Here is a 16,022-nt window from a genome sequence, read left to right on the forward strand (position 1 = left end):
TGAAACATCTCTCTATAAGGACCAACTATAATTGAGACATCCACCTGTCAAAAGTACCTATCTGTGACCCTTAGATGGCCGGCTTTTACAAATTCCACTGTATAACCTTCTGAGCACAGCACTCCATCAGTTAACATAATCATGATGATGATGTGGCTCCTAAACTAACACAACAAGTGTTATTGAACTACAACGTTGAAATGTAACAGATTGACACAACACACATATAGACAAACCACACACTAATAGACAGACACACTCTACACCAGTGGATCGAGACATTACACACAGTAGTGTTCTGCGATACACTGCATTTTGTGTATCACATACCGTATAACGGGAATGATTCACGGAAGAAAACATTCGTGAATGATCTTCTATTTCCTCATTCGCAAGAAAATATTCGCGATTTATTGCATAAAGTAATTAATAATTGGGCGCACGCCCACAACAAATTAATTTTTCACGATAATGAGTGCAGACGATAGGCACGCCTATAGCCTTGGGGGTGGCGTTAAAACCGAGGCTAAGACCTGGCACAGTGAATCGCTGGGCTGCAATTATATTTGCCCCATTTAGTAGCACTGATTTTTCTACTGTCACTGAAGTTTGCATCTCTGTTCGAATCACACGCCACGGTCCTGCACCTCACTGGCTATACCGTCACACACATATAGCAGTTTAGTGAGTAGTAAAATGAGTAGCTAGAGTAAATTATCTATTCTCGGACACCATGTATACTCGGACACTCGTTCTCGTAAACTGCTGGACGGAATCCTACGAAAATTGGTGTGAAGATACCTTGCATATAGCCTAACTATACATCCAAGTTTGAGCCAAAACGCTTGTTTGATTGTTGTGTTAGACCACATCAAAGTTGTTTCTCGAAATCAAATATTCTCGGACAAAATTCAAGTATTGTCGGACACCGGTCAGTAATCCTACATCAAATATTTTAAAGACTTACCACCAACACCATCTGTTAGGGCTGTTCATTAGCTATCAACAGAGCCATAGTTTATTTCTTTCTATCTCATTTGCAGGAAGCTGTGATCGGAAATGTGCGAGTGTGTTACCACCTCTATTCTCGGACACGAACTATCAGCTGGTTCTCGTACATGGTTATACCAAATCGTGCAAAAATTATTGTGGACATAGTTTACACATAGCCTATATAAACCTCCAAGTTTGAGCTAAAAAGCTTTTATGGTTGGCTAACTAGAGCGGATTAAAGTTTCCACGAGAAAATTAGTATTCTCATTTTTATCAGATAATAGCCAATGCTTCTTACACCAAATAATTTATCTACTTCCTACCACCACCATCTGATAGAGCTGTTCGTTGGATATGAGCAGAGCCATAGTTTATTTCTTTCCATCATTGTTATGGATAGTTATGATCGGAAATATGCGAGTATGTAATTACCTCTATTCTCCGACACATTGTTTCTGTGCTGTCTCATTGAATCTTGGTTCCAGCTATTTCTGGTGATTTTTTTACTTTTCATTGACTTGAACTACTTTAAATAGCATGTAATTCCAGTGAACTACCTTTTTGTACCACCAGAAATAGCTGGAGTCAAGATTCAATCAGACAGCACAAAATAATGTGTCCGAGAATAGAGGTAATTACATACTCGCATATTTCCAATCATAACTATCCATAACGATGATGGAAAAAAATAAACTATGGCTCTGCTGATAGCCAATGAACAGCTCTATCAGATGGTGGTGGTAGGAAGTGGATAAATTATTTGGTGTAAGAAGCATTGGCTATTATACGAGAAAAATGAGAATACTAATTTTCTCGTGGAAACTTTAATCCGCTCTAGTTAGCCAACCATAAAAGCTTTTTAGCTCAAACTTGGAGGTTTAGATAGGCTATGTGTAAACTATGTCCACAATAATTTTTGTACGATTTGGTATAACCATGTACGAGAACCAGCTGATAGTTCGTGTCGAGAATAGAGGTGGTAACACGCTCGCACATTTCCGATCACAGCTTCCTGCAAATGAGATAGAAAGAAATAAACTATGGCTCTGCTGATAGCTAATGAACAGCCCTAACAGATGGTGTTGGTGGTAAGTCTTTAAAATATTTGATGTAGGATTACTGACCGGTGTCCGACAATACTTGAATTTTGTCCGAGAATATATGATTTCGAGCAACAACTTTGATGTGGTCTAACACAACAATCAAACAAGCGTTTTGGCTCAAACTTGGAGGTATAGTTAGGCTATATGCAACGTATGTCTACACCAATTTTCGTAGGATTCCGTCCAGCAGTTTACGAGAACGAGTGTCCGAGTATACATGGTGTCCAAGAATAGATAATTTACTCTACCCCGAGAGCTACCTGCATAGGCACTCGTTTACATGAATACTGCATCAACTGATCCATGATTTTAATTGTAGGAAAATTTTGTAAGAAAGCATTCACGAATACACTAAAATCGCGAAATTTGCAAATGTTTTCTTCCGCGAATCATTTCCGTTATACAGTATTAGTCTGGCGCTGCTGACCCTTTTACGCTGCTCGCTTTTTCATTAGTTGGGCGGCGCTTGCTGTAAAAGGGTCTGGTCACAACCGCATACTAAACTTGTGCAGCTGGAATATAATTAACGTCTGAATCACGCAGGCTTTGTCATGGTAACGCTATAGAATTATTACTTTGAATCTTGCTCTGAGTTTGACAGCACTGTCAGAGGCGCACCTCATGTAGCCAAGCTTCTGTATACAGTTGATAACAACATATTCCGTACTCTTCCAAGTAAGACCATGCATAGTTACCGTAGATACGATACCCTCCAGGTAATGGTATCCATGGTTCCACTCTTTGCGCACTGAATGTTCAGTTTAATTACAAATGCTGCGATTTGATTGGTATATAGTGGCAGCGTGCACAACTTTAGTGTCCGGTTGTGACCAGACCCTTTTACAGCGAGCGCCGCCCATCTAATCAAAAAGCGAGTGGCATAAAAGGGTCGGCAGCGCCAGACTAATACAGTATCACCATCAATAAACTGTTCGATACAATACTGTATCACGATACTATAATGAAGTGGTCATGGCTAGTTATGACTGACATATTAGCTAATAGGTGTAACAATATCCAGTATATTGACTGGATTCACAAAACTGAAGGAATTCCTTAGCAGCTCTCCAATTCCATGTCTGCCAATAGTTTCATACACCTGGTCCCCCAACAACACAAGGGTGTCATCATGAATAACATCATTAAATGTATCCTGCAGCTGTCCCAAACACCAGTACCTAACATCAGCAACCCTTGCAGTCGGAGCATAGACACAAATAACAGTCACAAGTTTCATCAGATCTCCACTGCCATTCACAAGTCCACTTCAGTCTTGCCACCATCACCCTAGAGCTAACTGGCCTCCACATTTCCTCAGCTGCACACTAGACAGCAGTAGCTCTCTTATCTAATAATACAAGGCCTACATCCTCTCTTCTATCATTACATCACTACCAGCAGGGGCAGGCCTTTCAGAGTGCAGCATCATATATCCATCAGTAGCTGGCCACATCATCAGCTTTAAACCATTTGGTCTCTTGAATTCCTGCCACTGACACTTTGCAACATTGTAACTCTTCCACCCACAAATCCATCTTCTTATCCACTGAATCACACAATTGATCACTGTCAGGGGTTAATCTAGGGGGGGGCGGGGGGGGGCACAGGCCCCCTCTGGGTTAGCTATTGCCCCCCCTAGGTTTATACCTAAAGCCTTGAGAAATGGAAAGGTTTAATTGATCCCAAAGTTGTATAATCCAATGGTCAATATTCAATGGCATCACAGTAAAATTTCACCAAAATTGAGTATATTTACACCTAAATTTTCAAAATTTTCCTGGGGGAGCATGCCCCCAGACCCCCCTAGAATCCGAAGCGACTTACTTCGCCCCCTCTAGGTTAATATTCTGGGTTGAGCCCTGACTGTTAAGACATTGCCACCGACAAATATGGACATCACTCAATTTTTCACCAATGATTGAACATTCCAGCAAATAATTAAATTATTCTGTATTTAAGTACCTGGTTTAGTTTCCCAAACCTGTGTGTTGTGTGTCTGTCCACCACGTGAGCAAACAAACTTTTGAGATACAGAAAATGATCCTTCATGCAACGAATGAATGTTGTTTATGTACTGTATTGAAGGTCAGGATTCTTATGAATCACTTCAGGCATGTTTATTGGGAGTGTGTGGCCTGACACTGAAAGTGCTTAATGGGGGCTTGCCTGTGTACTGTAACAGTTGTTTAATGCCAAAAATCAATGTACCAAGCCTTTTAAAGCTACTATAAATAGTGTATCCTCTCCAGCTGAGGAGGCGTGACCCCTTTGGTACATGAATGAAAATTAAGAAGAGAAATTTTTATAAAAAACACGATAGACAAACTATAAACCAGTTGAGAAGACAATTCTGTGGATAACTTATGATTTAAAGTGGTTTAACTACACATCCTTAACATTGCATGATGGTAACATAATTGAATGATTACAAAATAAACAGTGTTGAGAACAGTTACTTTTTAAGTAACTAGTTACATATTACTTGCAACTGAACTATTTAGTTACAGTTACATATTACCCATAAAATAAAGTAACTATAATAATATTACATATTATATTACTTTGTGTCCACAGCCTTAAGCTGTCACGTGTGAAACTACCACCTTATCACGTGACATGATTGCGTTGTTGGACAATGTGCAAATCTTGGTTATAAGTAAGAAGCTGATGAATAAGCTTCATTCAGTAGGCTTCGTTACTTTGTTGTGGCTAGGCGTTACTCAGTAGATTACTAATGAGATTAGTAACTTTGTTACTTAAAGTAATAATATTACATATTAGACTCGTTACAGTAACTTCATTACTTAGGTAACGCATTACATTTGCAAGTAAATAACTTCAGTTATATTACCTGTTTTTATAGCGTATTTCGTTATATTACTTCATTACCATAAAAGTAATAATTGTTACGTAACACGTACCCCCAACACTGAAAATAATTGATGAATTACAGAATACGTTTAACTGAATAATTTACATGTGCGCAAAGCATGCTCTGTGTTATTTCTATGGATAATTAACTGCCAGGGCACCTGATGTTTAGAAGTAGCTTGTTAAAGACATTTCAATGTCACAATAAAACTTAAGACAACAAAGACAAAAGCTAGTCAGTCACTCTTTAGTGCAAAACACGATCTGTTTTAGGTTGAGAAAGAGAACCACAATTAGATTCTGGACTACTCCACACGGATACCAAATTGTGGCTTGTTGGCTTTAGCCGGTATCTGCAACGCTGCAAACACCACCCTGGGGTCACCACACGGAGGTGACAACAAACAGTCTTACCAAAGACTGACCCCTATTGCCTACACACAGAGAGTGAGTCGAGGTGTGGGTTTCACGTTGGCACCATGAGCGTACGTAATGTCTGAGGCAACAAGGAGTGGGGATACGCCCGTTGCCTATAAATGCTTCAAAGTTGTTAAGTACTGTAGACCACCAGGACTGGATGAGTATTTCTTGAAATACTTAACTGAGGGGTTTGACAGGTGTGATGTTCCTTCAAGTGCTTCCCAGTGTGACCTAAATGATTTGTGAGCCGCAGAAATATGAGACAACTTGGTGAAACCAATCAGTAGCAAGGAGGCAGTGGCTTTCTGAGAACATCAAGAATGTTGATACACTCTCAAATCTAAATTTAGAGGAAAAGGCAACGCAACACATTGTGAAGTTGTAGAGCCTTCTAAAGAAATCAAAGTGCCTTTCCTAACTTCAGCAATAACATCAGACGTTTCAATTATATCCCACAAAAGGATTCAAAAAGCTATATATATATATATATTTTGAAACTGTACCATGTCAGGCTATACAATAAGGAAGTCTACTACACACAAGGTATTGTTGTACCATCAAGTGAAGTGACTAGTCCAATTGTGCTAGCTAAAATTACTTGGAACAGCAGAAACTTTGTATTTTCTGCAGAGAGAGATTTTGTCTCCAAAGACATTGTGAAGAGAAAGCTTTCTGAAGTTATTACTAGGTAATATACAAGTGTTCAAGGGGGGATGCAGTTGTAGTGGACCGACCCACACAGTTTGCAAATATGCTGACTACAAATGATTTCGAGGACTATTTAGAATCAAATTGGCAAGTAAGACATGCCATTATTGAAGTATTTCCGGCAAACTATTCGTTTGTCTTCTGTGCAGTGGAGAACGACTCAAAAAGTGTTTACAAAATTCCTCTCATTCACAACAATATGGCTGAGAACTTTTTAAAACATAAAATTGGAAATTTTCTATGTATATGAGACAGATATTATTTCCACAAGATCATGATCTTTTAAAGTATTTACAGTTTCCACTCTTGGATCCTCCGTTAGAGATAGGTGAGATCCGAATGTGCTATGAGGATTTTGCAGTCAGTAGATAGTGCAATCGAGGAGCTACATAAAAGCAGTCACGCCCACTTGGACGTTAGAAGGCCAAACATCCGTTTCCAATGCAATGAAGCTACAGATATTGATAATGTGAGTAATGTAATTCTGAGGCCTACAAAGTCTTGTGTACAGTAAAAGGTTTCACTTGGTACTATGTTACAACTGGAGGTAACATGTCATAATGTTAACAAGAATATTGCAAGAAGTAGCTACCATGATCAGGAGCTAAATGGCAATAATGAGGAAAACAATTTTTTTTAATGCAATAAAGGACTCTTATGAATTTGGAATGCCAACAGACTTGTCTAACTTAAGATTTGTTCTTCCCGCACACCAGCATAGGTGCTTTAACAAAAGTACCCAGGGGAAAATTAACATGCAATTATTATGCTTCATGCAAATTCCATACACCTCAGACAGTTAGATTCCTTCTCCAATACATCTTGATGTTTATAATAATACTGCTTGCAGGCATGCATGGCTTTAGCTTCATTTCAGATAGACGTCGTGAAGGTTTTGTGAGGCTGGTTTCTATTTTTTGTGAAATAGTACAAACCTCCATGATCCCCAATACTATAGTATGAGTACTGTATGGTATTTCCACAAGAGTCAAACTTGAAATCCTGTGATTACTAGGACGTACGTCCCAGTGGTCTAAGCACTTACACCCTGTTCACACTATCCTGGGATATTCAACTCAATTGTAATGGCGGATACTGGACTCGGGTTGGCCTCTGTTCACACTAGCTAAAAACATCGTGCCGAAAGTGAGGCCGAAAGCTACTTTTAAACATGCGTTACTTACTAACATTCAGCGCATGTGAAATGATTGTGTACTAATGCTTAGCGCGTGTTTGATAATTATGGTGTTGACAACGAGACAACTGAAGTGGAAGCAACAGAAAAAGCAACACAGACACAGTTATTTACACTCAGTTCTTGTGTTTTTGTTGAGTGCTGCCTGGTGTTTCTATGTATCAACCCCTCAACAATGACAAATATCATGGAGTCTTTCCAAGATCAGATCACTGGTGGAGTCACATAGTTTTGGAAACATTTATAGGCCGTGAATGACTACAGAATTTTCAAATAAGTCAAGAAACCTTCAGGTACTAATGCCAGCAGCTACGACTGCACATAGAGCGAAGCAACACTCAGTTCAGAGATGCTATTTCACTGGAAAAACGTGTTGACATCACATTGTGGACCTTGGTATCGCCAGTGGAATACAGGACTGTAAGCCATTTATTAGTAGCTAGCTCTACTGTTTGTGAAGTTTTTAAGGAACTTGTAGAGCACTTGCTCCATCAATACACTTCCTTTCCCTCAGTCGAACACCAAAAACAGCTCATAAGCAATTTTAAAAGGAAATGGAGTATTCCACAATGAATTGGGGCAATAGATGGAACTCATATCCCTGTTTTACCACCTTCCATGTATCACATGAATTATTACAACTGTACAGAGTGGTACTCTGTATTTTTATGAGGAGCTGTAGATTATAGATATTGTTTTTAGACATTTAAAACAGGGTGGCCTAGAAGTGTAACTGATGCCTGTTTGCATATTCATCCTTCTATAGAAAAGCAAATTCATGACACCTGTTGTCAAATATCAATGTAACTGTGTAACTGTGTTTGTTATCGGGGACTATACTTATCCGCTTCTCTCATGGGCAATGAAAACCATTACTTAACCTTATGTTGATACCGCTCAAAAGAGATCATACAATTATACAATATGAAGGGGCCATAGAGATAGCTTGAAAGCAAGATGAAGGAGGCTAATGATATGGTTGTAGAAAGGTCCACAACGTGATTGCTGCTGCATGTGTGCTGCACAACATGTGTGAAATACATGGGGACACTTTTTACGAGTAATGGATTACCACAGAAAATGATAACCCAGAAACTGAGTCCATGGATGCACCCAGCACTACAACTACAGGTTCTATCAGGGAGACACTGATTTACCACTTCAACAATGACACGTAACATCAATGTGTTGTTCATTGTTATATCATGCCATTCCATATATGGATACACTGTATTATGTATATGATATCAGTTTTCAGTGAAACAAATTGTAACTGTCATGATTGGACTAAAATATGTTTAGTTTATGGTACCAGAGTTATGGAACCTGAGCAGGATCATCATTATATGGTGGGATTGGGGAATAATACTTGGGATATTGGGATGAGGTAGACATTGGAGGTAGCTAGAAACTGTGAAGAACCACTGGCCATGCTGCTCATCATCTGCAGCTGAAACTGCCACAATTGTTGCTGTATCTCCATCTCCTTTTCCATTAACCTTTCCTCCATCCTCAATTTCTCCAGGCACACTGCCACACGATCTTCTCCTAAAATTGAACAAAATTGAACTAACGGGTGGTGCGCTTGCGCGCCACATGAAATACACAAACTTGAACATTTTTCTACGGGTAATCGATATGCTTTTATAACGTGGTTCTCAACGTGGTTATCGATTATTAAGAGCTATTAACTATGCATCAACCTCACAGCGCTAAAAAGAAGACGAGCCACAAGGCGAAGACCACTAGTGAGTGGAAGAAATGTCTACGTCAATTAGCTGTCGGAGAGAAGTTTGGGAGGGGAGAGAAACCCCCTAATGGGTCACACTGGCACGATGCTAATAAAAGAATAATGGATTGCCCTGCTCATCAAGCTCGTGACAATTAACACCTGTATCTGCTGCCAGTATCATCCATCTGTAAGTATTTTAGCCGTATACATACAATTAACTAGCTGTAATAAGTGATGTACATTGTGACCATGCCAGATTACAGTCGGTGATATACATTACAGAGCTCTTATGTTCCCTCTGCTTCCAATCAAATAGGTGAACAGGTATTTGGAAACTATATTGAATCAATAACAACAATTTATGATAGCAACTGATGCCTACTTTTATGGCAGCTGCTGCATTCGCTGAGCCAACAGAACAGGTAATATTTATATAATTGTACATACAAAAGCTATGTACAGGGTATTGTCAAAGGCTATGGCAAATTCTTATACCCCTTCATCGAGGTCACTTAACCCGACAGCAAGTTTGATTAGCACTGCCAACATACCATTAGTTAGTATATTTTTAAATCAGCTTTAATTGTGTGTTAAGTATTTCCTACCCACCAGAGGAGCCATGTGAGCACATCTGTAGCACCATCATCTGTAAGTAAATGAATATGCTATGTTCTTCATGTGTAACACAGACAGGGGACCACACGCATGGAGCAAGTATTGTAGTCCAGCAACCCTGCACTACCAGCAGTAACATCACCACCAGGAGCAGTGATATCACTAGCTATAACTCCACCAATGTGATCACTACTAATAGCAGTAATGTCACCATCACTAGAAGTAGTAATATCACCAGCTGTAACTCCACCACCAGTAGTAACACCACTACCAGCAGTAACACCACCACCAGTAGTAACACCACCACCAGTAGTAACACCACTACCAGCAGTAACACCACCACCAGTAGTAACACCACTACCAGTAGTAACACCACCACCAGTAGTAACACCATCACCAGCAGTAACACCACCACCAGTAGTAACACCACCACCAGTAGAAACACCACTACCAGTAGTAACACCACCACCAGTAGTAACACCATCACCAGCAGTAACACCATCACCAGTAGTAACACCACCACCAGTAGTAACACCACTACCAGTAGTAACACCACTACCAGTAGTAACACCACTACCAGTAGTAACACCACCACCAGTAGTAACTCCACCACCAGTAGTAACATCACCACCAGTAGTAACACCACCACCAGTAGTAACACCATTACCAGTAGTAACACCACCACCAGTAGTAACACCACCACCAGTAGTAACACCACCACCAGTAGTAACACCACCACCAGTTGTAACACCATTACCAGTAGTAACACCACCACCAGTAGTAACACCAGTACCAGTAGTAACACCACTACCAGTAGTAACACCATTACCAGTAGTAACACCACCACCAGTATAGTAACACCACCACAAGTAGTAACACCACCACCAGTAGTAACACCACTACCAGCAGTAACACCACCACCAGTAGTAACACCACCACCAGTAGTAACACCACTACCAGTAGTAACACCACCACCAGTAGTAACACCATCACTAGCAGTAACACCACCACCAGTAGTAACACCACCACCAGTAGTAACACCACTACCAGTAGTAACACCACCACCAGTAGTAACACCATCACCAGCAGTAACACCATCACCAGTAGTAACACCACCACCAGTAGTAACACCACTACCAGTAGTAACACCACTACCAGTAGTAACACCACTACCAGTAGTAACACCACCACCAGTAGTAACTCCACCACCAGTAGTAACATCACCACCAGTAGTAACACCACCACCAGTAGTAACACCACCACCAGTAGTAACACCATTACCAGTAGTAACACCACCAGCAGTAGTAACACCATTACCAGTAGTAACACCACCAGCAGTAGTAACACCATTACCAGTAGTAACACCACCACCAGTAGTAACACCATTACCAGTAGTAACACCACTACCAGTAGTAACACCATTACCAGTAGTAACACCACCACCAGTAGTAACACCATTACCAGTAGTAACACCACCACCAGTAGTAACACCACTACCAGTAGTAACACCACCACCAGTAGTAACACCACCACCAGTAGTAACACCACCACCAGTAGTAACACCACCACCAGTAGTAACACCACCACCAGTAGTAACACCATTACCAGCAGTAACACCATCACCAGTAGTAACACCACCACCAGTAGTAACACCACCACCAGTAGTAACACCATTACCAGTAGTAACACCACCACCAGTAGTAACACCACCACCAGTAGTAACACCATTACCAGTAGTAACACCACCACCAGTAGTAACACCATTACCAGTAGTAACACCACTACCAGTAGTAACACCATTACCAGTAGTAACACCACCACCAGTAGTAACACCACCACCAGTTGTAACACCATTACCAGTAGTAACACCACCACCAGTAGTAACACCATTACCAGTAGTAACACCACTACCAGTAGTAACACCATTACCAGTAGTAACACCACCACCAGTAGTAACACCACCACCAGTAGTAACACCACCACCAGTAGTAACACCACCACCAGTAGTAACACCACCACCAGTAGTAACACCACCACCAGTAGTAACACCATCACCAGTAGTAACACCACCACCAGTAGTAACACCATTACCAGTAGTAACACCACCACCAGCAGTAACACCACCACCAGTAGTAACACCACCACCAGTAGTAACACCACCACCAGTAGTAACACCACCACCAGTAGTAACACCACCACCAGTAGTAACACCACCACCAGTAGTAACACCACCACCAGTAGTAACACCACCACCAGTAGTAACACCACCACCAGTAGTAACACCACCACCAGTAGTAACACCAGTACCAGTAGTAACACCACTACCAGTAGTAACACCATTACCAGTAGTAACACCACCACCAGTAGTAACACCACCACCACCAGTAGTAACACCATTACCAGTAGTAACACCACCACCAGTAGTAACACCACCACCAGTAGTAACACCATCACCAGTAGTAACACCACCACCAGTAGTAACACCACCACCAGTAGTAACACCATTACCAGTAGTAACACCATCACCAGTAGTAACACAGTGCTCGAAATAGTATCAAATTTTTGTCCTGTGCAAATGTCTGAACAAAATCAATATTGACCTGTCAATACTGTTATGTGTTCTGCCACACTCACCAGCATGCGAAGCATGCTGCAAGCTAGGGGGGTCTGGGAGCATGCCCCCCCAGGAAAATTTTGAAAAAAGGTTCTTCTGAGATCACATCTGGAGCATTTTAGGTTATGTAACAAGTGAGTTTGATGATTTGCTATGACATTGTTCACCTTACCAAATAATATTGCTTTATACTGGAAATGATGGGCGCAAGAACATCTCTCTGACCGCTATTTCAGCTTTGTATTAATAATGTTAAGTTACCATTATTTTTTTATAATAACCTGAATCAATATTACTGTTACATCGTTGTGGTTACATGAGTATTAATTTACAATGATCAACCATTACATGAGTGATTATTAAATTATTTACAATGATTAACTGTTACATGGTATATAGTTATTACATGAGTGATAATTAAATTTACAATGATGTAAATGTTATTTTATTAATAAAAATGAATTATCTATTCAACAATTTCAAGGTCATCATCATCATCATCACTGCTACACATCCACTTGTCCCAGTCATCTAAGCAAAACAGTTCCTCTTCATCCTCAGAGGTATCAATATTGACAACGGCTTTTGTGCGTTTCTTGTGTGTTTCCTTGTGGGTAATCCTTCTTGCCTTTTCCCTCAGCCATAATTCTAATGCACCATCAGCCTGCCATTGTGCTAATGGAGGGCCTTCGACATGAATTCTTAGCAACTGATCAAGCGTGTCTTCTTTCAGGCTAGTGCGGTGACTAGTTTTTATCAACTTCAGCTGAGAGAAGATGCGTTCGAGTGCACCATTACCCACAGGAAGACAAAACAAAAGCTCGACTAGAGCTAGAATGTTGCTCCACTGCTTTGCCACTGGTGAATTAAAAAGTTTCCACCACACCTCTTTGTAGTTTGACATCAAATTCACATACTGCTTTGCATAGCCTACCATGTCTTCCCACTCATCTGTCAAAAGGGAGATGTCTACAGAAGCCTTCTCTAAAGGGACTTCAAACCTTTTTGAAACGGTTTCAATTGCGGAATTGGCAAATGAGGCTGATTCGCATCTCTCCCAGCCGTGAGTTGCCAAAATGGTTAATGCATCAGAGAGCAAATTTGTGTTTTGCACTTTGAGGCGTTTTCTTAAACAGGCTTCCACAGCTTCGACCAGTGAGGGGTAGTTATTGTCAAGGTAAGTGAACCCTAATTCGTATCTCTTGACTACGACTCCCTGGTAAGTGAATGACCCAACAGGACCTTCTGTACCTCGAGATAATACCTTTTTCACTGAAGGTAATTCCTTCAATGGGGTGGTTTTAAGCTTATCCAATGCTTTCTTAGTTTTCATTAAACTATCAATGGCTTGGTAAACACAAACTTCAACATTCTGCAATACTTTACAAAGAATAGCTACCGGTCTAAGCAAATCAATAAAAAATGCACACCCAAACAAAGCTTTAGCATCGGTCCACTGCTTGATATAGCCCTTTAGCTTCTGCTTTTCCACTGCCCGCACACTCGAGTCCTCAGTTAGAGCTATTAGATGACTGATATATGCTCCATATCGGTCTACTACTCTTTCTAAAGCACTCACTTTATGTGCAACAAACCGAGTACCACAGGCTCTTAAAGGCCGCTTCCCTCCTTTATGGGGGAGCTCTGAAGGATCTAAGCATTCTTTAAGACTTAGTACCACCTCTTCCAACTGACGAAGCTTCTTAGGTGATTTTTCATAAAGGTAATACAGCCTTAAAAGCAATTCGTCCACGCTTTCAAAGAAAGTAGACTTCAGGGCATCCTTTATGGCTAATTCGAGTCGGTGAGATAGGCACCAATTAACAACCAACCATGGGAATTCCTTAGTTAGAAGCCCCTTTAACCCCCCATCTGCTATGTTAACATTGGTGCCATCACAGCCAAACCCTATTAATTTAGACTTAGATTCCTCTAGGCCCATGTACTCTAAAGCATTCCCGAAAGCATTGTACAAGCCTTCAGCTGTGCCACATTTAAGATACCTGGTGGTAAAAAACCTATTCTGGATATGGACTTGACCATCCGTACGATATGGGTCGAGATAAAGAATCATGAAAAGTTCGTTTTCAATGTTCCCGGAGTCTGTGGTACCATCTGCTTGTAAACTAAAAAAGTGGCACTTCCCAATAGAAGAAATAAGACTTTCTGCTAGTTCACGGGCGATAAATTCAATAAAGGTAGCACAGGAATGGTCATTTTTGTAGCCTGATCCCAAATTTGTGCCATGCCTTTCTTCTAGCTCGCGCAGACTTGTCATCTTAGTGAAAGCAAAGTTTTCTTTTGCCATCACATATGCAATGTCAAACTTCTTCTTAATGCTTACCTTGGCTGTTTCGCTCAGGCTGGCTTGAGCCATCGTCCTGGCTATCGGTGCGTATTCCATAATGCTACTGGCACTCTCCTTGGCCTGTAACCCCATCGCTCGTCGATGCATATCCGTCGCCGCGTGATCTTTGAATGTCGAAGCACGAACGTTGGGCATCCCTTCAACGAAGGCTGACCTATAGTTTCGAATCGAAATGAGCTTCTCCTTGTACTTGCCGCAAACTTTACATTTCAGCATGGTCACGTGCTCTCGATCGCCGCTCGCCGTTTCGTAATGCAGCCATCTCATCGTCTGCAGAGCCTTATCATTTTCGGATATCCACTTGTCCACTGTTCGTTTCGTAACCTTTCGCTTCTTTGCACCACCATCATCGTCTTCACCGCGTGTTCTCTTTTGTCCGGACATTTCTGTCGAATAAATAGAAACTTGTTCAGACATTACGTAATTTGTCCGGATAATGTCCGATTGTCGAACGTTATTTTGAGCACTGTAACACCACCACCAGTAGTAACACCATTACCAGTAGTAACACCACCACCAGCAGTAACACCACCACCAGTAGTAACACCACCACCAGTAGTAACACCACCACCAGTAGTAACACCACCACCAGTAGTAACACCACCACCAGTAGTAACACCACCACCAGTAGTAACACCACCACCAGTAGTAACACCACCACCAGTAGTAACACCACCACCAGTAGTAACACCACCACCAGTAGTAACACCACCACCAGCAGTAACACCATTACCAGTAGTAACACCACCACCAGTAGTAACACCACTACCAGTAGTAACACCACCACCAGTAGTAACACCATCACCAGCAGTAACACCATCACCAGTAGTAACACCACCACCAGTAGTAACACCATCACCAGTAGTAACACCACCACCAGTAGTAACTCCACCACCAGTAGTAACACCATCACCAGCAGTAACACCACCACCAGCAGTAACACCACCACCAGTAGTAACACCATCACCAGCAGTAACACCATCACCAGTAGTAACACCACCACCAGTAGTAACACCACCACCAGTAGTAACACCACCACCAGTAGTAACACCACCACCAGTAGTAACACCACCACCAGTAGTAACACCACCACCAGTAGTAACACCACCACCAGTAGTAACACCACCACCACTAGTGGCAGTAATCCTACCACCATCACTACAGGTCAGCAGTAAGCAGCCAATTAAACTTATTAGAACCACTATTACTGCATTTTGTTCATCAAACTCTATAGCCCTCCATAGTAATCTCTCTATACCACATATCAGCCTGAATACAGTGCGTCACATATTTGTTAATGTAATTTAGACTGACTACAACAAGTTTGATACTGAAATTTGATTGGCTGAAAACGTGGTCTCTAAATCTCGTAGAGCCACGGTCATGTCCAATAGAGACCACGC

At 41.3% G+C, this 16,022-nt stretch overlaps 1 protein-coding gene across 7 annotated transcripts in view; it reads right to left on the reverse strand.

Moving 5' to 3' along the window:
• Window positions 1–16,022, reverse strand: part of LOC136252865 (TBC1 domain family member 2A-like) — a 30,324-nt gene that overhangs the window by 2,475 nt on the left and 11,827 nt on the right. Inside the window, exon 2 of one of the 7 annotated variants that reach the window (XR_010699805.1) lies at window positions 58–159. The exons of 1 other annotated variant lie outside the window; for it this stretch is intronic. Coding sequence is in view for 1 of the 6 variants with exons in the window: in XM_066045446.1 (XP_065901518.1) it covers window positions 9,574–9,576 (3 nt within the window). In the remaining 5 variants the exon portion in view is untranslated. Of the gene's footprint in view, window positions 757–9,573; window positions 9,827–16,022 lie in introns of those variants that run through there. 5 more of the 7 variants (XR_010699803.1, XR_010699806.1, XR_010699804.1 and 2 more) reach the window with 5 other exon arrangements.

This window comes from Dysidea avara, chromosome 4, assembly GCF_963678975.1.
Source record: "Dysidea avara chromosome 4, odDysAvar1.4, whole genome shotgun sequence".
NCBI lineage: Eukaryota > Metazoa > Porifera > Demospongiae > Dictyoceratida > Dysideidae > Dysidea > Dysidea avara.